We start from the raw sequence: 23,901 nt of genomic DNA on the forward strand, positions 1-23,901 counted from the left end.
ACTGATCAAACCTACAGATCAGTACCAATTTGTAATAGTCCATGTGGGAACCAACAACATGGCCGTGAACACTGTCACAAGCATTAAGGTGGACTATAAAGTTCTTGGGAGGAAGCGAAGGAGAATGGTGGCACAGGTGGTGGTCTCTTCTATCCTTCCTGTCAAAGGAAGAGGAATGTGATTGGAGCACAAGATAATGGAGGTGGACCACTGGCTCCTTTGGTGGTGCTGGCAGAGGTGATTTGGATTTTGGGACCATGGGCTAGGTTTTCAGGAAGATGGCCTACTAGCACATGATGGACTTCACCTATTAAAGTCGAGGAAGAATGTGTTTGGCAGAACCTGGAGAGATTCATCAGAAGAGCTTTAAACTTATACCACAAGGGAAGGAGACTACCAACATGGGGATTACAATGAAGAATAGCAGAGGCCCACCTGGGAGGGCCAGGACAAATGGAGCTGAAGGTGTGGGGCTTCAGGTGTCTATGTAGCTTGGCAAAGCATCAGCAGTAAGAAGGAGGAGCTTCTAATGCAGACAGAGAATATGATTTAGTAGACAGAGACGTGGTGGGATGATTCCCATGAATGGAATGTAGTAGGGGATGGATACAAGATGTCCAAAATCCCCAAAAGGGTCAGAAAGGAGGTGGAGTGGCACTGTACTTGAGAGGATTTGCTAGTCAGGAAATACTGGAGGAGGCAGGTAATGGCCCAGTGGAAAGTATCTGGATGAGGATAAGGGAAGGACAAATGATGTTGTGACTGGAGTCTGATACAGATCTCCTGACCAGGGTGAGGAAGTGGATGCTGCCCTCTTTGAGCAGCTTGACAGAGTATCTGGGCAACGTGTTATGGGTGACTTCAAGTCCCCTGATGTGTACTGGGAAACTCTGCTAAGTGTCCACAGTCACTCCATTTCCTGACCTGCCTGGCTGACAACTTCCTTTTTCAAATGGTGGAGGAAGCTACGAGGGGCTCAGCCATTCTCAACTTAATATTAACCTGCAGGCAAGAGCTGGTAGATGGGGTGAAGGTGAGGACCCTAGGGGGAAATGACCATGTTGTCCTAGAATTTATTTTGCAGTGGAGGACCAAGGAAGTTCAGTCAGACTTGTATGTTAGATTTTAGTAGGGCAGACTGTAATGAACTAAGAGGCATGATGAGAGTAGTTGTCAATGGCATTTTCATCTAATTTGAGAGAAGTGTCCAGTGTGGTGCCATAAGGCTTGGTTCTGGGCCCAGTACTTTTCAATATTTTTGTAAATGATCTGGATGAGAGGTGAAGGGACTACTTTTTACTTTAAAGATGATACCAAATTGGGAGGAGTAGATAGAATTCAATGAGATCTGAATGCACTACTCTTTGTGTACAATTCTCCAGCCAGTTCCCTGTCCATCTAAATATCCTGGAGTCTAGTTTGCAGTGCTCCACCTTACCTATCAGAACACCATGGGGAACCCTGTCAAAAGCTGTACTGAAATCAAGGTAAACAGTGTCAAAGGCGTTCCCACCATCCAGTAAGCTTGTCACTCAATCAAAGAAGGAAACAAGGTTGGTCTGGCAGGATCTGTTAGGAACAAATCCGTGCTGGCTTCCCTGGATCACCAAGTTGTCCTTCAGATGACCCCTTTACTTATTTATTAGTCATTCTTATATCCCACCCTCCCCAGCAAATCTCCAATGTCTTCCCTGGGATAGAGGTCAGATTGACTGTCCTGTAGTTTCCTCAGTCATTCCTCCTCCTATTTTTGAAGATTGGGATAACATTCACACTCCTCTGGGCTTGTGGCACATTTCCGTCCTCCAAGAGGTCTTGATGGTGATGGACAATAGCTCTGCGAGGTCTCTAGAAAGTTCTTTGAGCACTCTCAGGTGCATACTGTCTGGCCCAGGGGATTTGTACACATCCAGTGCAGCCAGTTGCCTCCCAACAACTTCACCATCCATGTCAACCAGCAACCTGGACATTATAGCTTGCCTAGATGAACCCGTTCTATTTTTCAGAGAAAAAACTGAGGCAAAATAGTCATTGAACCTTTCTGCTTTTTCTCTGTCCGAGTTTCTCCATTTTCACCCAGCAGCGGTCCTATCGCCTCTTTTGTCTTGTGTTTGCTTGCCACATATCTGAAGAATCTTTTCCTGTTGTAGTGAGCCTCCCTGGCCAGCTGCAGCTCATTCTGAGCTTTGGCCTCTCTAATGGCTGACCTACAGTGCCTAGCAACCCACAGATACTCTTCTTTAGAGTTATGTCCTTACTTCCATTTCTTGAACATTTGCTCTTTCTTTCTTAGCTCATCATGGTGTTCTCTGTTCATCCACATTGGAGTTTTTGATCCCCTACCATGTTTCTGTCTTTTTGGAATAGTGATGGCTTGACCTTGCAAGAACTCTTGCTTTAGGAGAACCCACCCTTCACTTGCTCCTTTCTCCTCTAGTATTCTTGCCCATGGAATTACTCTCATCATGCCATTGAATTCATTAAAGTCTCCCCTACTAAAGTCTAATATTGATGTCTGGCTATGAACTTTCTAGAACCCCCTCCCCCCCCCACACACACACACACAGCTAAAGGAATTCTAGGAGGATGTGGTCACTTCCCTCTAAGGTCCCCACCACCTTCATTTCATCTGCCAACTCTTGCCTATTGGTTAATATTATGTTGAGTGTAGCTGAACCACTCATAGCTTCCTCCACCATTTGTAAAAAAAGTTGCATGCCTCTGGATGCTTAGCAGAGTTTGTCTCCCAGCACACATCAGGAAAGTTGAAGTCACCCATAACTACAAGGTCATGTTGCTTGGATACACTGTCAAACTACTCAAGGAGAGCAGCATCCACCTCAGCCTGGTCAGGCGGTCTGTAGGAGACTCCAACTGCAATACTTGTTTGTCCTTCCTTCCCTTATCTTCACCCAGATACTTTCCATTGGGCTGTCATCCGCCTCCTCCAGTATTTCCTGAGAAGCAAACCCTCTCCTCACATACAGCGCCCCTCCGTCTCCTCTTCAGCCCTTTTCAACCCTTTCAGTTTTTCTTTACCAGTTCATATCCATCCATTACTACATTCCAGTCATAGGAATCATCCCACCAAGTTTAGTAGGCATTACAGAAACATCATATCCCTCTGTCTTCATTAGAAGCTCTAGCTCTTGCTTCTTATTGCCCAAGCTTTGAGCATTGGTACATAGGCACCTGAAGCATTGTACCTTCAGCTCCATTTGATCAGTTCTGAGCTCCAATAGCACTGCGTGCTGCCTTGCGCAACTATTTTGAGTTCATGCTGTAGCACTCAGTGAAGGCTCATTCGGAAAATCAGTATTCCCTAATATTTTAAACCACCTTCCATTTTATTACCAGTTGCAATCGCCCAAGCCCTATGGAATGCACAGTTAATCCGATATCTCAAATGGTTAAAAACACACTGTCCTAAGAGAATCAAAATGGTTTTTTTCATAGCATTCAAGTTGGTATAATTCATGGATGTTCTTGCACTGTTCTAGACCTTCCAATAATTATTTCTAGATACAACTATAAAATATTTGCTGGAAAGGGGGACTATTTTATGTGGCTGTTTATGTTTCACCATGCATGAGTATTCTTGCAGTGGCCTGACATGAAAACCAGTAATGGAACGATCCTTGTTTTTTTATAAAACTGGTTTGACTATGTAAGGAAACCTAGTATTGTTAAAAATCTCAAGAGACTTAAGTGACTGGCTCCACTGTATGTCACAGGGTAAATCTATTCCTCCTGACAGGTGTTTCAGAATGTTGGTCCTTAGAATCTCTGTGGGGGCACATATTAGCCATATGGCAGACATACTTATGTAAATGGGCTATGTTTAGGACCACCGTGTGAGATGCTAACCTCAGCTTACATTCTGGGTGACTTTGCCCCACCTTTCTTTTCCTTCTCCCCTGTGTCCTCCTTTCGGCATTTTTGAAGACTTCTTTATCCACTGCCTCATCTCCACCTTTGCCCCTAGGATCTTCCCTCTAGTCCTATCCAGCTGTAATCCGTCTGAGCTCAGATGTGATGAGGTGTAAGCAGAGGGTGGAAATGTGTATGGTAATGGGACCTGGAGATGCTGGAGTCCTTCCATAATGAACAAAGTTGTTCTTTCTTTGCCACAAAAGATAGAGAACCAGACCCTAAGTCCATTACTTCAAATAGCCCTCTTACCCACATTAATTCCTAGACCTAAGTCTGTTAAGCAAGGTAGCCTTTACCCCTTTCCTGAGTAAGAGGTGGATTCATTGTTAGTCATGCAGGCTTTTCTGAAATGAGGGTGGGGATTTAGTGTAATGGCAACTGATTTAGTGTAGGGGGAAAAACCCCACTGATGGCTTCCCCTACTGAAAGTAGGACGGTCTGCTCCCTTTTGCAGTTGCCTGGAAGAAGGGATATTTGGAAGGCTTTCTGCCCAGTGAAAGGCCACTGGTTCCCCCAAATGGTCTGTTGCCTTACCATATGTCTGTTTTCCTGAGATACCTCTCTTAACCATGATAGCAAAACAGGTCAAAGGGAGAAGATGGATAGACAGATTTAATAGTTAGTGGCATATTGTGAGAGAGAAGGGTTGGTTTGTTTTTTACACTTGCCATCATGGCACTATACAGAGCAGGGTTAAGCAAGAAGAGGTGAGTCCCTTCCTCAAGAATCTTATATATTTGTGTGAAAAACAATAGGGAGAAGGAAGAGTAACAACAGAGGAAGGCAAGCAAATGCAGTTGTAGGTACTTCGGCTTCTCTTTGGTTGTGGTTGAGGATTAAGGAGTGAAGTCAAAGGGTTTGTAAGAAAGAATCTGAAGGAAGAGAGAAGAGTCACCATTCAGGCATTCTGGAAGGGAATTTAAGCTATCAGGTACAGCAAGGGGAGGGGGTGAGTGGGGCCATTAAGAAGGCAGTAAAGTTACTCGAGAAGACAAACAGTGAATTGTTCAATGGGTTACTGCAAATGCTGCATACTAGGGTAGTTAGGCACTTCTATATGTTGCTCAGTGGTGTGCCAAGTGGAAAGCAAGTATGAATTATTCAGCACAAAACTCCGAGGCCTACCCCCTCGCTCGCACTACACAGGGAGAGAAAATTGCAGTGAGATTGCAAGGATTTTTATTTCAGAGCAGCCTCTTCCAGCTGCCAAGTAATCCAAAGCCCCTGGTTGATTCTAATGAAAATGTGAAACCTAGCACAACAGCTTGCAAACATATTTAGTTAACTTTTCATTCAGGAAAATCTGGATCTTGTTTTTCAGGTGGCTGGACAAACAATTCCGTATTTTGTTCTCCAGATAAGCCTCAAATCAAATCACACCTTTATTTGTCATTAAAAAAGTACATAATGAGGTTAAAAGGAGATTTATAAACTTTTGACGAAGATCTTCCTAAAACATTAGATAAGCCTCATGATTATTAAAAAAATTTTTTGCAAATACTGTCTTGTTCTACCCAAAGGAAACAGACAGTTTCTTCTTTACCATGGATTACTAATAAAATGGCAGAGATAGAAGAACAAGCTTTCTGATAACAATATTTGTAGTGTTAACAATTAGTTACTTTTGGTTTAGATGTAGACTAAATTAGCAATTTCTATGAATTCTCCCTTCCTTCTGCAGCCACCACCACCCCCGGTCATTCCTCAGGATCCCTGTGGGGCACCATTTTGTAGATCTCAGTAGGCTGCAGTGGGAGGCAGGAGGCTGGAAAGTTCCATGCTGCCATTAGGAAATTTAGTCTGGATCCAAACTTTTGTCAGGCTGCCTCTCTTGGCCATTGACCTGACACCAGTTCTTTTAGCGTGCTGTTGTGAACTGCAGTGTGTACATTTGCATGTTTTCCTGCTTCTGTGTATCATTATGGCCATCTCTTTGAGGTTTCCATTAGTTTAAGAAGGCTAAAGTGAGGTTTGCATCAGTATACATAAGTGCAACAATGTCAGAACAAATTCTTTTGCTCTTAAGGCATGCCTTCTTCTTTGGGAGAGTTTTCTACAGATTGGCTTCCAGTTGATGTGCAGCATGAGCTGACGCTGAGTGTTCTTACTGTGTTGCAGCTGAAGCAGAGACGCCGGTGGACATGGAGACAATTAACCTGGACCCAGAAGCTGAGGTAATGCAGATTTCATTTAAGTTGTAACAGCATATGGGTAGGGGTAACCCACAACTCTCAGGAATGGTTTTTGACAGTCCTGGGAAAGTATTAATTTCCTGAAAGTTATGGAATTCCTTATTCGGAGGAATGGTTTTTCAATATGAAGCAGTTGTGTTATGAGGGGGAAATGTTTTGCAAGAAGAGCTGGGTCACAACAGTACCAAAACTGGAGCAGATATCTTCAAAGGTAAAAAAGACTTCTGGTGGTTGGTGCAGACCTCTTTTGACTCGCTGAGTCATTGGTCCATGTGTCATTTTACAGGAGAGTCTGAAGAAGATTTATGTAGCATGTTGGTAGGAGCATCTCAGTCCTAAAAGCTGCACATAAGAACTGTTTTCCTTTACAAATTTGCAGAGCTGTTTGATGGTGTTTGAACACTTTCCCCACTGCCATTTCTCCAAGGTAGAACCAGGCATGGCTTTTCAAATAGGACACTTTTGAATAGTAGCATTTAAGTAGCATAGCCACACTAAGAACAAAGCTTACAATGTGTCTGGATTAATAACACAGAATTAATGCTGTATATACATGAGCCTTACGTTTGTTGGTGAAAATATTTATTTGGACTAAGTCGTCAAAGGCCATGGGAATCGCTTGATAAGGCTGCATTGGCTCCACCTATATCCACTTCATAAATCACCAGGAGCCGATGGGCTATTCCAAGCCACAGAAAGTCCATCAAAATCTGAACAAAAATATGCCAACAAATATGGAAAACAAAACAATGGCCCACATAATGGAAAAGTTCAATCTACATTACAGTTCTGAAAAAAAAGATGTCAAAGACTGCAGCAACTAGCAGTAAAATTGGTGGAAGGGACATTAACAATTTGAGATGTGCAGATAATACCACATTACTGGCAAAAAATAGTGAACACTTGAAACAACTCCTGATGAAGGTTAAAGCAAACAGTGCCAAAGTAGGACTACAGCTGAACATCAGGAACACAAAAGTAATGACTACAGAGGAAATGCACAACTTTAATTTTGTTGATGATGAAAGTTAAATTGTTCAAGATTTTCTATTCTGTGTCTCCATCATCAATCAAAACAGAGACTGCAACCAAGAAATCAGAAAAAGATTGAGTCTGGGAAGGGCAGCCATAAAGAAGCTAGAAAAGATTTTTAAGTGTAAGGATGTATTCATCATCATTCTTCAGTGCAGTCCGGCCGCTGGAGGATTTTTCCAGTATTTTCTTTTAGTTTAGCAACATCCCAGGGGAGCCCCTCCCCCCGGAATGCACCAGCAACTGTTTCCTGCCTAACGGTCACATGCTCAAAAATCCCGGCAGCAAAACCATCTTCCTCAGTTGAGCAATACCATACTTCAAAATTTCTGGCTGCAATTGATCAGCCTTCAGGGCCTCCTTTGGAGGCTTCCATTCCATCAAGTCTGAGTGCAGAACCAACCCGACGTTGGTCACAATTGCAAGAACATGCATCTACTTGTTCTGCATCTGAGCCTCCACCTAAAAAGATGAAAGCTAAAACAAAGCACAGAGACAAGCACAGGTTAGTTCTGAGATCGGTTCTGATCACCCTGACATTGGTTCCAGTAGTTCCTTCTTCTGAGATCCTGGAGCAAGGCTGGAGGAGTTAGCTCCACCACACACTCCCTCCTTCCATTTGTCTTCACCAGCCCCATCTATGTCTGAGGGGGAATTGGACCCAGAGTGCATGCCATCACCTGTGCCTAAACCAAGACTGTCGGTTCTGTGGCAATACCTGGCACCTCCTCAATAATGGCAGCCTTATCTTTATTACTTCCCATCTCCTCTACCCCAGGAAGGGGGGATTGTCCAACATATTTGGAGTCAAGGCACTGCAACTAAGCAAGGAGGATGGGCAGCTTGTCAATTGTGGCAGTTCTTCAGTTTTTAAAGGATTAGGCCTAGTATGAGTTAACAGTGTTACCCTTTGGTTTGGCCACAGCATCCAGGGTGTTTACTAAGTGTGTGACTGTAGTAATTGCTCACCTCAGATCCAAGGGTTGCTGCATACATCCATAGCTAATGATTGGTTATAGTAGCACCTTATTCATATGTAAAGGTTATTATAGCAGTGTGTAAAGGATTAGGCCTAGTTATCAATTATAAGAAGTCGATTCTGTTACCATCAAAACAGATAACTTCCATTGGAGCCTTTTTGGATGTTCGTGGTTTCCTCCCAATAGATGTCATGTATAAAGGGTTTAATGGTCCAGTTGACAAGGAATAGGTTTCAATTGGTTATATTTTTTTCAGAGGCTGCTAGGGTTCATGGCGTCCACAACAGCCACGGTCCCTTTTGCTTGGTTAAATATGCAGCCCCTGCAGAATTGGTTCTTGAGAAAGTTCTTGCCTTCGGTGCATTCGCAGAATACGTCTTCCTGTGCCTAGACAGATCATCTGTCAACTTGCCTGGTGGTTGGATGAAGGAAACCTTTTTAAAGGGGTTCCATTTGGGATCAGGTGTCCCCAGGTTAGTGTCACTACTGATGCTTCTTCAGAAGCCTGGGGCGCTCACTGTGGTCATCCACTCAAGATGTTTGGGCAGCAAGGGGAAAGAAGTTGCATAATAATGTTTTGGAGTTGCACACAGCTAGATATGCCCTTATCTCCTTTGCAGCCTTGACACAAGGGAAATTGGAACAAGTGCAAAACAACAATACCACTGCTAGAAAGACACTGCATCTTTGAACACTTTGCAAAGAAGTCATGGACATTTGGCAGTCTGCAAACTCGCAAGGGATGTGCCTACAGGCAATTCACATTGCGAGCTCAGACAATTCAAGAGTGGATGTTTTGAGCAGGCTAGGATGTTCAGAACTCGAATGGTTCCTGGGGGAACAACATCTAACCCTCATTTTTGCCCGTTGGGGTATGCCAGATGTGAATTTGTTTGCTACAGCATGTAATGCAAAGGCTGCAGTTTTCTTCTCCAGGACTGGGAGCGACCACTGTTCCATCAGAGATACTGTTCCATCGGAGATACTTTTCAATTCCGGTTGGTGGGTAGCCTTTTCTAAACGTTTCCCCCATCCCACTAATTAGCAGGGCCCTAGCCAAGATAGAGTCAAAGACGATGTGGTGCATTCTAATAACACCTTTTTGGCCAAGGCAGTCTTGGTTCCAATATCCTTCTGGCAGTGAATCCAGTAACATAGGATCTTGGGGCGAGTGGCTGTTACAGTGAATGTGCATTGGCCATCTATCAGGCGTTCTTATGCAAGTAAATGGGTACGTTTTTCCACTTGGGCTACGTCTAAGGGTATAGATGTGGTTACCTGCCCTCTCTTGTTAGTCTTTGAATATCTGTCCATGTTAAAAGATGCAAACCTGTCAGTATCATCATTTAGCAGCTATATCTGCATCCCATGATCTGATTGAAGGTAAAACACTGTTATCACATCAGAATTCTAAGAAATTTGTAAAAGGTTTATTTAATTTATTTCTCCCAGTAGCCCACATAGATCCACAGTGGTCTCTTTCTGTGATTCTGCCACAGCTCATGTTACCATCATTTGAGCCTTTAGATTCAGGCAGTTTAAATCTACTGTCCATGAAGATGGTGTCCTTAGTAGCTATCACATCAGCTAGAAGAGTGGGAGAATTGGCTGCTTTATGAGCCAATTCACATTTATTAAGCTTCGTGATGAGAAGGTAGTCTTATGCCCCAGTTTAGAGTTTCTCTCAAAAGTAGTATCCTGTTTTCATTTGGCACAGGACATAGTACTACCTGTGAAGCACTATGCTATAGACAGAAATGCAAGAAAAGATACGTCAGTGGGCAAGGCAGTTCTGCATTTGTTGTTTCAATGAGAGCTTCACCCCCGCCTCCCTGGTGAGTAGCTCATTAATCTCCCAATGTGGAACTGAACAGAAGAACAATAATGAAAACAGTGTTACACTTATCTGTAGCTGTTGTTCATTGAGTTGTCTTCTGTGCAGGCACATATTCCCTCCCTCCTGCCCTGCTGTGAGCTCTCGTTTTATCGATTATATGACATGGAGGTGTTATTTGTGTTATGCTCACGGTGGCTCAGGAGAACTGAAGTAAGGGGGAGCCTCCCCCTCAGAGCATGCGACTCTTAGGCGGGAAAACGGTCACTGGCGCGCTACCAGGTGGAGGGGCTCCTCTGGGATATTGCTAAAAGGAAATGCTAGAAAAATCCTCCGGCAGCCAGCCTGCACAAGTGCAGTCCCAATGTGTGCCTGCACAGAAGACAACTCGATGAACAGCAGTTATAGGTAAGTGCAACACTTTTGCTGGTGACCCAGAGCAAGATAATTCATACCATAGTATTCCCCATTACTATGTATGGGTATGAAAGTTGGACAATGAAAAAAGCTGATAGAAAGAAAGTTGTTTCATTTGAAACGTGGTGTTGAAGGAGAGTTTTACAGATACCATGGACTGCTAAAAAAACAAATAAGTGGTTTCTAGATCAAATCTTGAACTCTCTAGAAGCTAAAATGACTAAACTGAGAATATCGTACTTTGGTCACATTATTAGAAAACAAGAATCACTGGAAAAGACAATAACGCTAGGAAAAGTTGAAGGCAGCAGGAAAAGAGGAAGACCCAATATGAGATGGAATGATTCAACCAAGGAAGCTATGGCCCTGAGTTTGCAAGACATGAGCAAGGCTGTTAACAATAGGACATTTAGGAGGTCATTAATTCATAGGGTTGCCATTGGTCAGAAACAACTTGATGGCACCACACACACAGCCCCGATGTACAATGAATTTGCGTGTGTGGGCTGGGCGTATGCACACACATCCACTTCTATAGGCGCATCTAAATTAGTAGTTCAAGTATTTTCCCCTTGCTGCATGTTAGTCTTTATAAATCCTAATTCCAAATGCAGAACTAAAGTACTCACATAAAGATTGGGGTGGGGGTTTACGCTGTTCCTGTCCCCTTTTATTTATGGATTAGATTATGTGCTCCTGCATGATGAATGGGTGGAGGGGAACTCTTTGCTCAGCCTGCATAGAAGGGACTTTTCACCTGTCTTCTAGGACTCTAGAGCTTGTTCATTTCTTTTTGTGGGAAGAAGTATGGGTCCTGTAAAGCAAATGAACTAAGAGTGCTGATTGGTTTCTCGTACCGGATAATTTGGGAATGCCTTTTACCTCTGGGCTTTCTTATTATCTCGATGATAAAGGCTGGCCATTCTTCGTAATAATTACAACTATAAAATGTGGGGTGGAGTTTTGAGCACACTGTGATTTACATGCTGTAAACTGCAGTCTGTCTTCAAGGTTGACATAGAAGTAATCCTTAAATGAATCTGTGTGAGCACTAAGGTGGTTTATGGTTGTTTTCTTGCAGGATGTTGACCTGAATCATGTCCGAATTGGGAAGATTGAGGGTTTTGAGGTGCTCAAGAAAGTGAAGGTGAGGCTACTCAGAAAATGTCAGCCTTGTCCTTTCACCCTCTACAGGTGAGCGGGATAACACCGCCACCGTTGCATGAGAGAGGGAGAGTGCACAACACAGTGCTTCGTTATATGTCCTCAGCTAGGGAAATGGCATAGAGTGCTATTGGTACTGCATGTATATTAGAGAGGGCAGGGGGAGCAGGAGTAACATTCTGCTGTGTCTTCCCAGCTAGGAAATAAGTAGTGTTCTATGGCTGAAGTCCCTTTCCTGGCCCTGAGCTTTCCCTGTTTGGGAACACATGATTGAGCACTCTGGCTGCTGCAGGTGCTCTCTTCTGTCAGGGAAGGGGAGAAACCCACCAAGCGATAACAGATTAGGAGGGGAAACAGAAGTAATATCTGTAACTGGCTCAGGGGGAGCAACTACACCCTGACATGTGTCTTTTCAAAGCTACTAAACATGATGGTATGACTCGTATGTCATTATTTTCTCCTTTGTTTATCTCTTCTCCACATGCTAGACTCTCTGTCTCCGTCAGAACCTGATTAAGTGCATTGAGAACCTGGAACAGTTGCAAAGTCTCCGAGAACTGGATCTCTATGACAATCAGATTCGGAAGATTGAGAACTTGGAAGCCCTAACGGGTCTTGAGTGAGTACTTGGACAAAAAGTGAAGAAGCCACTTGAGCTGTCTAAGACAATACATCCAGCTTTCTTTCCACTGTGGTTGCCAGAGATAACTCATCAATCACCTGTCAGAATGACAAGCATTACTACAACATGGATGTATTTGATCATAAAACCTTGGTCATGAAATGGTCCTACTACAGCTATATGCAAGATAACACTGTATGCAAAATAATGGGCTCAGTTTAGTTATGACAGTTATCCATGCTGTATGCTAACCATAGTTTACAACAAACTAGAGTTTGGCATGATATCTGAGTTGAACTGACAGCGTAATTGAAGTCTTTCTCTCCTGGCCCAGAGATTTCCCAGCTGCTGATTTCCCCAGCTGGGAACATACAGCAGAGAAGAGTAAGTTGATTATTATTATTAATTCTGTTTACACATGGGAAACAAGGAATGAAAGTTAGTGAAACAAAAGGACTTCGACCAGCTCCATGCAAATATCACTGGTCGAAGTCTGTGCACTAACCATAGTTAGGACAAACTGGTTTGGCATGATGGGTTGGATCCAGACTAAATTTTCAGATGGCAGAATTGAACTTTCTTGCCTCCTCCCTCCCACTGCAGCTTACTGATGTCCACCAAACACTACTTCTGGGGGAATAGGAAACCCTGAGGAATGATATGAAGGGGTCTGTAATGGGGAGAGAGAGTTGGTGGAAATTACCAATTTAGTTTGGACCCTACCCAATATCTAAATACAGCTGATATGTATACTTATTGGTTTACTATCTTACTGTCTTTGCTTCCCATCTGGAAATGAGATTAATAACTATTTATTTAATGCAATTGCTAGAGCTTCATCTATTTAGATATTTTGTACCTACTGTGACCTGCAGTAGTAGCTGATGCAGAATGAGAATGTCCTAAATCAGAGGTTCTCCTCCTCCTGTTAACGTCTGTCCTGTCATTCAAGATCCTCCTCACAAGTCCTGCTCTCTGTGCCCCAATATGCAGAGGTGAGGCAGGTGATGACCAGAGATGGATCTCTTCCAGTGGAGGGGCCTAGATGCCAGGCCGAAACATTTCTTTTTACCCATGATTTTAATTAAGGGGTTGATCTTTTCAGTTGCTTTTACAGTCTGCTCCAAGCCCAAGAACTGTTTATAGACTCATTTTATGGTGCTAAACATTTTGTGCTGGGTTTTTAATTGTTTATTGATTTGTTTTTATTTTATGCTGTTAAGTTTTATGATTTTATCATATTATTTTGCAAGCCATTTCAACCAGTTTCTCCTGGGAGGTGGCATATAACATTTTTAAAAACATAAATACTTGTTCCAGTCCACTCTCATTGAATTCACTGGGCCTAGACTGGAGTAACACTGCATGGGATGGCACTGCCAGGGTAGAGCTTAGCCATGCTTTCCTGGCTATCTCTGCTGCTCCGTCTTCTCTCCAAGGGTTCTTAAGGTTCCATTGGCACCCGGGCACCCGTTTTATTGGAATAATGCTATCGGTTGAATGTCTTTTAGTTCTGAGAAGCTTTTATGCTATGCATGTTGTCAGAGAACTGCCTGAATCATAAGCTGAAAACCATTTCCTCGCTCTTGTACTTTAGCTGGAGTATGATGAGAAAATGGTGCAAGTTGGTTTTAAATTTTCGGGCGGGGGGGAGCTTAATATGTCTCATGTGGCCCTTCCCTCACGCTCATTTCATATCCCACTTCTTTATATCATCTCTTTCTCTCTTGAGACTTCTTGAACTGAGGTGCAGTCTGTTTTTCTGCCTTCCTCAGTATCAGCAAACTACACTGCCACCAGGATCACTCTAGATTCTCGTTTGTTTAAAAAAAAACCACTTGGTAACAAAGACAAACTAAAGTGAGTGTTACCCTTAAAACATTAATCTTAGGTGAAGAGCTGAGAGGATACAATAGTTATAAACTAATATTAATAAAAATAAACTCTATTTTAAGAATCTTAGAGTTCAGAATATTCAATCGCTTCTCTTAGCCTCCAGTCCAATACAAGAAAAATATAAATCATAGGAAAATTTACAGAAGACACAACAATAAACTTAATCTTTTCAGTAATATCTACCTTTCTGAACAACCTCACTTTATGTATCCCTGTTTATTATTTATTTATTTTATTGCATTTCTATACTGCCCTCCCCACTGGGCTCATGGCAGCTCACAAGAATACTACATATGATAAAAAACAAAATAAAAACATTAAAACTATGGTTAAAACAGCCCAATACAATTCTAATAAATAAGGGCAAAGATGCCCAATGGTGCCAAAAAAGAATATCCGAGCAAGCAGATGGACAAAACCCCAAGAGAGCCAGCATTAAATGAACGACGGTTTCTCTGGGGGACATACCAAGAGAGGCGGTCCTGTAGATGTCTAGCCTACACCTTCTTATGATGATCTTTCCCCCCAAAAAAGATCCCTGCCCTGTCCTTCCCTTTCCTGTCCTCAGCCTGTCCAATATATATCCCCTCTCAGTCACGTCCTCTTGTCCAGTCAGAACACTTTACTCCCTGCGCACACACTCTCTCTCTCTCATTCAGTCACTCACTCAGTCACTCTGCATCACTCCACTTCTTACACACACATTTTCCCCTTCGCAGCCAGCCTCCTTGCCTTTTAAGCTGCCTGTCAAGAACTATGTACATTGTTCACAACATTTTAGGGCATTATTTTCAGATCTTATATGCATTACGTGACTGGGCCCTTCTTGGATTTCTCTTAGTAAAGAGAGTGCGGCAGCTTTCCTGGTGTCCAGTGGGCCATCAGAGGATTTTAGTGTACTACTGCACACTACTTCTATGTATGTTATGGTGGTCGTGTATTTAGGGTTAGGTTCAAATTCCCCTCAAGCTGCAAAACTCATTGAGTGACCATGAGCCTGTCACTTTCTCAGCCTATCCTAACAAAAGCAGTGAGGGTAAAATGGGGACCAACCCTGTGTGTGGCACCTTCAGTTCCCTGGAGGAAGTATACAAATGTGTTGTTGTCTAAGACCACTGAGGTATTTTCTTTGCTTCCTGTTAGGATCCTGGATATTTCATTTAATATTCTACGGAACATTGAAGGGCTAGATCAGCTCACTCAGTTAAAGAAACTCTTCCTGGTCAACAATAAAATCAGCAAAATTGAGAACCTAAGCAATCTACAGCAGTTACAGTTGTTGGAGCTGGGATCTAATCGAATCAGAGTAGGTATTTCTTTCTCCACAACATTTGGTAAGAGTCTTTCCTAGGTGCAATTGGTAAACAGCTCGTGTCAAACAAAAAAGGGAGGAATGCTAACCTTCAGTTACAGATCAGTTGCTGTGAGTAAAATGATGACTCAGCGACTGCCAAAGAAACCCCGACAGAGCTGTTATCCATATAGCTTTCAAATTCTATCTTCTGCTACCTATCTTCTTTCTGCTAAGATATATAATGCCCCTTTCTGAGTAGTTTAAGAAAAGCACTTAACAGGGAAGAAGGAAATACATAATAGTGTTGACTTAATTATGATTCAGTTCTCTCAAGCAAGCACACTGAAGGGACACCTTCATTACAAAATAGGACACAGATTTGAAAAGTAGTGTAAGAAAAAACCTTTTAACTTTGCAGAGGCAGAACAAAGGTAGATTGCAGAGCCGGGGTGGTGGTAAGGGAGGAGACAGCAAGGTAATGAAAAGTAAGATAATCTGATAGGAAATGTGTGATTCTGAGTGCAATTAGATAACTCATTAAATTAGATACAACTCAGGATGACTGGTCTAAAATGGAAACTTTACAAAATAAGTAAGGTGAATTAAAGAAAAATCAAAGCAGAGATGTCCTTATACTCCAAAGAAACCCAGACTCAGTCTAGCTATTCGATAGGTGGCATGCATCCCCTGCTTTTCAGCCTTTGTATATCTGCTTGGGAGAATTTCTGTTAAGGAATAGCTAATTTCCCCCTCTAATCTACAGTGTTGGCCACGTCTCCACCCTCAGAACCTCCCAATCAGCTGTTCTGCCCAGTGGTATCATCTCATTGTTCCATGTGGATTTCCAGAATGTTAATTATTAACAAGACACGTTCTGTTAATGGGTTCGGCATGCTACTGCCTCTAATGAACAGACCTAATGGTTCTTTTTAGAGAATTTCATTACACAAACTCTCTGGAAAGCCATAAATATCAAGGATTCAGACTGAAATTTGAAACTCACTTTCCTTGAGCACTTCTATAGCTTAACTGCAGGGGCAGTCAATGATTCTAAGACCCTGGGCAAAACTTATGGATGGAGCCCCAGAAACACTGAGGTGGTGGGCAGGAGGTCAGTTAGCTATAGGGTGGGGGGGATTGCCCTGCAGTTGATTGCCCTCCCCCCATGCTGCCTGAGTCTCAGGATCAGCTGAAGGGGAGTTGGGGAACCCCCACCACCCTACAGCCAATCACCCTCCTGCAAACCTGAATCTTCAGCAGTGCAGGAGATCAGCAGTGATTCCACATAGCAAGAGGCTTCAGAATAGCAGCTGAGGCAGCTGGCTTTAGGGTGGTGGGGGCTGTCAGCCCAGAGGGATCTTGGGGAGCCCCTATCGCGGGGCCTAGGACAGCAGTCCTAGATGCCCTATGACTAAGACCACCCCTTCTTAAGTGCATGCTGTGTTCATTCAACTTTCGTTGTCGATCCAGAGTGGGGACTGCCAGAATACCCCCATGAACACATTGGTCCCACCTCAGCATCATAGTACCTGAATGGGTTAGGCAGTGTGGGTTTCTTGGCAGTGTTTCAGTGTTTCTCTACTGGTTCTGTAAGTTGATGACATGTTTGTTTAAGTAACATTACTTGCTATGGTCATTTTTTCAGGCAATTCAGAATATTGATACGTTGACTAACCTGGACAGCCTCTTTCTGGGAAAGAACAAAATCACCAAACTCCAGAACCTGGATGCATTAACAAACTTGACAGTGCTCAGCATACAGGTACTGCGCCTGGACTTCCCAATGTGTTTTTCATAGGGATGTCATTTGACACATCTGAATTTTCCTGTTATAAAAACTTTACAAAACGTGCTTTTAATATTTTGAATTTAGGGGTGCAAATATTCTGGTACCTGTTTTTTGAACTGAGAATGTAGGCAGTAGGCATCTGGTGTGCGTTTCTCTTTTTTTAACATGGGTGGGGAACCTTTTTCATGCCAAGGGCCATAATCCATATTTATAACATCATTCAGGGGCCATACCAGTCGTAGATATCCCGGGGGGGGGGGAAGAGGCTAGGATTGCCAGGTCTCCACCCACCACCTGGAGAAACTATGCAGAGAAGGAAGGGGAAGGAGGGAAAGAAGGAAGGAGAGGAAGGAAGAAAAGAGAGGGAGAGAAAGAAAGGGGTTCCCAGCTTCCCCCCCACACACACAAACACGCAGGCACGCCCCTGGCTGCGCAAGCTGCCGGTAGCCATCAGGGAGACCCCTCTGCTGCTTCTCCTGCCTTTGTGCGCTCGCTCACACACACGCACACAAGCCAGCCAGCCCCCAGCCGCGCAAGTAGCCGGGAGCGATCAAGGAGAAGCCTCTGCGGCTTCCCCCGCCTTCGCGCGCGCACACACGCAAGCCAGTTCGCCAGCCCCCAACCGCTTGAGCGGCCGGGAGCGATCAGAGAGAAGCCTCTGCGGCTTCCCCCTGCTTCGTCACCCGTGCACACACAAAGACACACACAGAGAGACACAAGCCAGCCAGCCCGCCCCCAGCCGCACGAGTGGCTGGGAGCGATGGGGGGGAAACCTCCGTGGCTTCCCTCGCCTTTGCGCAAGCGCACACACACACACAAGCCAGCCAGCCCCCAGCCGCGTGAGCAGCCAGGAGCAATCAGAGAGAAGCCTCTGTGGCTTCCCCCTGCTTCGTGCACACACACAAGCAAGCCAGCCAGCCCCCAGCCATGCGAGCAGCCAGGAACGATGGGGGAGAAGCCTCCGCGGCTTCCCTGCCTTTGTGCACGTGAGCACACACACAAACAAGCAAGCCAGCCGCATGAGCAGCCGGGAGCGGTCAGAGAGAAGCCTCCGCGCCTTCCCCCTGCTTTGCACGCACACCCACACACAAGCCAGCCAGCCAGCCCCCAGCTGCACGGGTGGCCGGGAGCGATGGGGGAGAAACCTCCGCGGCTTCCCCTACCTTTGCACGTGCACGCACACACACATACTTTACCTGTTGGCCTCGGGAGAGTGAGGGGAAGGGTGCGTAGGAGCCCACTCAGCCAGTGGAGGGTGCAGCGCGGCCATCGGCAGGGCAATGAGAGCGGGGGAAAGCGGCAGGAGATTTGGGTGTCCCCAACAACTTGAAAACACGCCACCGCCAGGGCACAGGCCGGGGAGAGCGGCAGGAGATTCGGGTGCCCCAACAACTTTCTCTCCAGGAACAGGAAGCAGGGAGACTTGGAAACGCCCCCACAGTCACCCAATCAGCTTTTAGTTTTGTTAGCATGCTCTCCTGCCTCCCTGCAAAGCCCGTAGCGCCGGGAGAAAGTCATGGCTAGCAATAGCTAGCATGGCTAGGTGGGCCATGCAACTCCAGGCCTCGGCAGGCGGGCCGGGGGCCAGATAAAATGGTCTCGCGGGCCGGATGCGGCCCGCTGGCCAGAGGTTCCCCACTCCTGCTTTAACAACAGGAGAAGAATTATTCCAACAGCTTGCTAAATGAATAGGTGTCACCTCTCTGTGCTACACTAGAGAATATCAAGTGAACTAGGATCGGGCCATTTCTCTCTAGAGTACAAGAATCATACACAGCATGTCTCGTTTCAATAGAATATTAAGACAGGAAGGATAACTTCCATATCCTCTTTTGCTACTTCACAGTGTAGAAAGTCCTCCATGAAACTCACCAGGGAAGACCTGTTGCAGTTTAACTTGGTGCCACATCTCATACTGCTTTTGAAAGACATGGGTGCACTTCCAGTGATTTTTGTGCAAATTCTTTGTGGCTTGTTTTAGCACGGTCTTACGAACAGCAACTACTCAGGAATCTGACTCCCGACTTATGTAGACCTTGTGTGAGCGTGCTGCACAAAAATCCCCTGCACATTAAATGTTTTCAACTATGTGCATTTACTGAGGTATACCGTAACTGTGAAAAGACTGTGTGAAAAGTAGACCAAAACCCAAAAACCTCCTGGGCTTGGATGTCTTTCTGGGTAGGCTGAGTAGTGATCTGTTCATTTCTTAACAATGAATTCTGATTCTAACACTTTTAACAGAATTTTATGACCTCTCTAGAGCAATCGGTTGACCAAGATTGAAGGACTGCAGAATCTGGGGAACCTGCGGGAGCTGTACCTCAGTCATAATGGCATAGAAGTCATTGAAGGACTGGAAAACAATGTGAGCCTGCTACTTGTTTTTATTTAACGACGCAGCACTGCTAGCTCTTGATAATTATCTAAATAGAGAGCTTCATGCTAGAGATTGTTTGGCATGTCTAATAAAGCAGAACATAAACCCACTAATATTTTTTCCTGGGTAATAAATGTCTTGAGTTCCTTATAAATGTGTAGTTTAAAATTGAAAGGTATTATCCATTTTGGGGTTAGGAATGAAGCCAGTTGTACGTTGTTTGCTGAAATTGTAGATCATACTGTGTAGAGGAAGTCACTAAAAGTCTAACTGCAAACAGTCTAAAGTGAAAGCATGGGATTGGGTCAAAAGGTGCAATCTATAACGCAAGTCTGGTTTTAGGAGAGGCTGAAAACTGGAAGGCAGTATATGCTAATGTCTTAAAATGAAGAAGGTTTTTTTGTTTCTGTGGTGGCCCCTCGCCTTCCGAACATGCTCCCCTTTGAAGCTCACCTGACACCTGCTTTGCTGTCCTTCAGGTGCCAAAACATTTCTTTCTACGTAGGTTTAACTGAGAGGTTCCATCTTTTTTAAAGCTACTAGAAGGAGACTCTTCTGAGGATGCTACTATGAATATAATTTTAGGCTGCTCAATGTTGTTTTGTTTTATTTATTTAAAACATTTAATGCTGCATTTCCACCCAATTTGGGCTGTCAAGGTGGCCAACAGTTTAAAAAAAAATTAAAAACCACTTTGAACATACATGTGTGTGTATATATATATATAACAATTAAAAATGCAAGGAAGGATGGTCAATAAGGGAATGCCAAATGAAGCAAAATGGTTTTCACCTGCTAGCAGAAGATAACAATAGGCAATAACAATGCTGTTTTTGTATTACTGGCTAGTTTAAATAGGGGTAATTCTTTTTTAAAAAAAATATTGTCTTGTTTTACTTCATGAGCTGTCTTTTTTTATATAATTTTTATTGCATTTTTATAATGAAACATACAAAAAAAACGAAAATAAAAAAACATAAGATACATAAAATCAAAGAAAAAGTTCATGAGCTGTCTTGACCAGATCTCTGGAGAGGCAACATATGCATTTTCTAAACAAATAATCAAATAGCCCTGGTTCTTCATTGTTCTCTCTTACTGGAGATGAGGCTTTTAACCTCAGATGAATAGATGATACCATACTGCAGAAATCCCATTATATTAGTATTCTGAGAGGTTAGTTGTGCTTTCTTGGGCAGTGATGGTAGTAGTGCCACACCACACTAGAGATTAGGCATGTAGCGTCTCACTTTAGTAATCCACTCCTAATTGTATTGCAGGCTAATTTCACTGCTAACCAGTTCCAAATAGATTATTTTGCCTGTATTCCAGTGCCAGTAAGTTTACATACTGGGGCCCTGGTCTGTGCTGTATGTATGGCTGCTGAATTCTGGATATTTTGCCATGGGGAATGTCCCTTATAATCCAAGGTCACACAGTAGGGAAGAAACCAAAACTCAGGCTGAAGTTTTCTGTGTACTTGTTTTAGAATAAGCTTACAATGCTGGACATTGCAGCCAACAGGATCAAAAAGATTGAAAATATCACCCATCTAACGGAACTCCAGGAATTTTGGGTAAGTCTGAAATAGGGAGAGGGAAAGAGAAGTTATAGCCTCTACCTGCAAATTAGCATTTAGAAAATGATTCATTAAACTAGCGCATCTGTGAATGTTCCCAAACTTCTTCCGAAATTTGTTATAGCAGAATTTTAAATTCAAGCTTTCCTTCCAAGTGGTCAGAAGTCAGAGATCCAGAAGAACTAATACATTCCTCAAACAAGAGCTCAGGAAAATTATACAGGATCCATCTGTACCCAATAGTTTTTTGTACAACTGACTTCCATTCATAAATTGCACAGGAGATCCAAAGAATGCAATGTAACAGCATGTCAAGTACAGATCGGCCTTTAGAAATAATATTGGTATGTTAACTATAAAGAAACCTGTAGTGCTACATTTTTAGGTGTTTTCTTTTGTAACTCATTATCTGTTAAGCCTCTTTGTTCTGTTTCTCTTCATCTTATAGAAATCGTTATTTGCTCATATACTCTTCCCCACCCCCACCACACAAACTGGCCCCACATCTTACCCAACCATTCCTGTTCTGTGTATCCCAATACTACCATGCTTGTACTTTGTTTCTTTTTCTCTTCCTGCACTTCAGAGTTCTCTTGGTTATCCTTCCCCTTCTCTACCCAACAGTGATCGCTATCCTCTGAGTTACAATCTTTCAGACCCCCCATTTCTTCTGTTCAGCCTCTTTGTATTCTCTCCCTGCCCCTTCTATTTATGCCTTAAATTGGAATCTCAGACCCAGGTGGATTATATAGCATGGCAGGCTGGTTGCAACAGGCTAGTAGAGTCCGGTGTATGCTTCAGTTCAGCAAGAGGGAGGAGCAAAGCATAGCGTTTCCCAAGCAAAGCGTTTCCCAAGCAAAGCGTTTCCCAATCCACACCCCTACTTTTGATGGGTTTTGGCCAGGCCTTCCATCCTTATAGCATGCTTGCTGCATGTCAGATGCTGAGACATGGGTTCTTTCTCCTCCTGGCCAGTCCAGGCTGTCCCCTGTTTCATCAGTAACACAGGAAATAATTGGACGGGAGTGGCTCTACCCACAGACAGCATTTTGTAAGAATTGTTCAGATGTTCTCTCAAAGCGACAGGACACAGTTGCAAAGAATGGGTCTTTTGAATTTCCTGACAGGGAGCAGGTACAGTCACTCTGCAGATGTTACCACTTTCACATATAAGCATAAGTAAATGGTCTTTATCGAAAGCAAAGGACAGTCCAAAGCTCTCTGGGTCAACCTTGAACAGCAATCTTTGGTGTGCGATGGCCTCTGCTTCATCTGACTCCTATTTCTGTATTCCTTTGTCCCTTCTCTTTCCTACATACAAATTAAACCTACATTATTTCTCCAAGGGTTGTTTCTTTGGTTTTCAACATGGATAAGTGTATTTTCTGCTTTGTTGCTTCCGGTGTTATGAGATCCTGGCAAATACGAGGGATTGTATCCAGAATTGTATCTATCAAAAGTGCATAGAGTCTTTCCACTTTCCTCTCTGTTCCTGCAGCCTCCTCTGACTCCTGGAAAGAGCTTTCTTGGGGTTGTGGAATCTGTGTGGAGGAACAGCTGTGTGGTTCAGGAGAGTGCTGCACTGAGGGATGAAATCGTCCCCTCCTCTCTTCCATGAGTGGAGCTCTGCTGACAGAAGATGGGGCAGTTTCATTCCCTTCCTCCTTATTGCAGTGCCGCCCCCTGCACAGTGGTTCGTGTATGTGGGTCCCGTGACCCTACGAATAATCTTTCCAGGGCTTGGAAGAGGCTGCAGGAACGGAGAGGAATGCCGGGCACTTCTGCACACTACCAATACACTGTTGGATATAAGCCCTTTGAAGAGAGCTTCATTTCTACTGGCTCCTACCTAGCATGAGAAGATTACCTTTGAAGAGTGAATATACTCTAATTCTTCAGTAAAAAGATCACGCAGACAGCCCCATTTTCATAGCTGAGGGATGGAGGGTGCAGACAGGGTTCATTTTACAAGCTGGCTTGCCCTTGAATTTATGCAGATACTAGAAAACAGAACAGCGGGTTTACCCTCTGTCATTCCACTTTGCTTTGCAACGGGATGAGTTTTAGGCAAGAGTGTAAAATCACATTTCTACAGCCTGGCAGAGGCAGATAATGGATGTTGTGCCTAACAAAAATTGCTGTGAGCTTGACTTTTGTGTGTGTTCCCTAGATGAACGACAACCTCATTGAGAGTTGGAGCGACTTGGATGAATTGAAAGGAGCCAAGAATTTGGAAACTGTCTACCTAGAGAGAAACCCCCTGCAGAAAGATCCACAATACCGACGCAAAATCATGCTGGCCCTTCCGTCCGTCCGGCAGATTGACGCCACCTTTGTCCGCTTCTGAACCTTCTCCAGCCCCCTTTTCCCTCCTTTCCTCCCAAAGTGTCACAGCTGGGACTTTTATCTGCACTGCACCCTCTGTCTTCAGTCCACTGACACTTAAAGAGCAAATGGCCAACAAAGAGCACTGAAATCAGACCTTGCATCTAATGCACACTCTGTTGTTGTTTTTGAATATTATTATTAAACCTTAACGTGTGAGATTTCCTGGTTGTGACAGTGTCTCTTCCTGATGGGCAGCAGCAAGTTTGTCTTCTGATGAGCATCATCTTCTGTCTGAAAAGCAATAGGTATCTCTTAAGGATCACAAATTCACTGGTCCCCTAAGCCCTTCTTGCTCATAGGCAGTAGCAATAAACTGTTCAGAATAGCAGCAGAGTTCTTCTAAGCACTGAAATAAAGCAAATGTTAGCTTTATCAGAGAGAAGAGCAATCTTTTATTCTGT

General features: G+C 43.8%; 1 protein-coding gene across 1 annotated transcript in view; it reads left to right on the forward strand.

Moving 5' to 3' along the window:
* The window catches only part of PPP1R7 (protein phosphatase 1 regulatory subunit 7), a 29,479-nt gene extending 5,780 nt beyond the window's left edge, over positions 1 to 23,699 (forward strand). The window contains exons 3-10 of the mRNA XM_056849497.1: positions 6,052 to 6,107; positions 11,470 to 11,535; positions 12,041 to 12,171; positions 15,214 to 15,376; positions 17,010 to 17,126; positions 19,417 to 19,521; positions 21,023 to 21,109; positions 23,283 to 23,699. Coding sequence (XP_056705475.1) covers positions 6,052 to 6,107; positions 11,470 to 11,535; positions 12,041 to 12,171; positions 15,214 to 15,376; positions 17,010 to 17,126; positions 19,417 to 19,521; positions 21,023 to 21,109; positions 23,283 to 23,459 — 902 coding nt within the window. The 3' untranslated portion in view covers positions 23,460 to 23,699. The remainder of the gene's footprint in view (positions 1 to 6,051; positions 6,108 to 11,469; positions 11,536 to 12,040; positions 12,172 to 15,213; positions 15,377 to 17,009; positions 17,127 to 19,416; positions 19,522 to 21,022; positions 21,110 to 23,282) is intronic.
* Positions 23,700 to 23,901: the final 202 nt, after the last annotated feature.

This window comes from Euleptes europaea, chromosome 5 (assembly GCF_029931775.1).
Source record: "Euleptes europaea isolate rEulEur1 chromosome 5, rEulEur1.hap1, whole genome shotgun sequence".
NCBI classification, from domain to species: Eukaryota; Metazoa; Chordata; class Lepidosauria; order Squamata; family Sphaerodactylidae; genus Euleptes; species Euleptes europaea.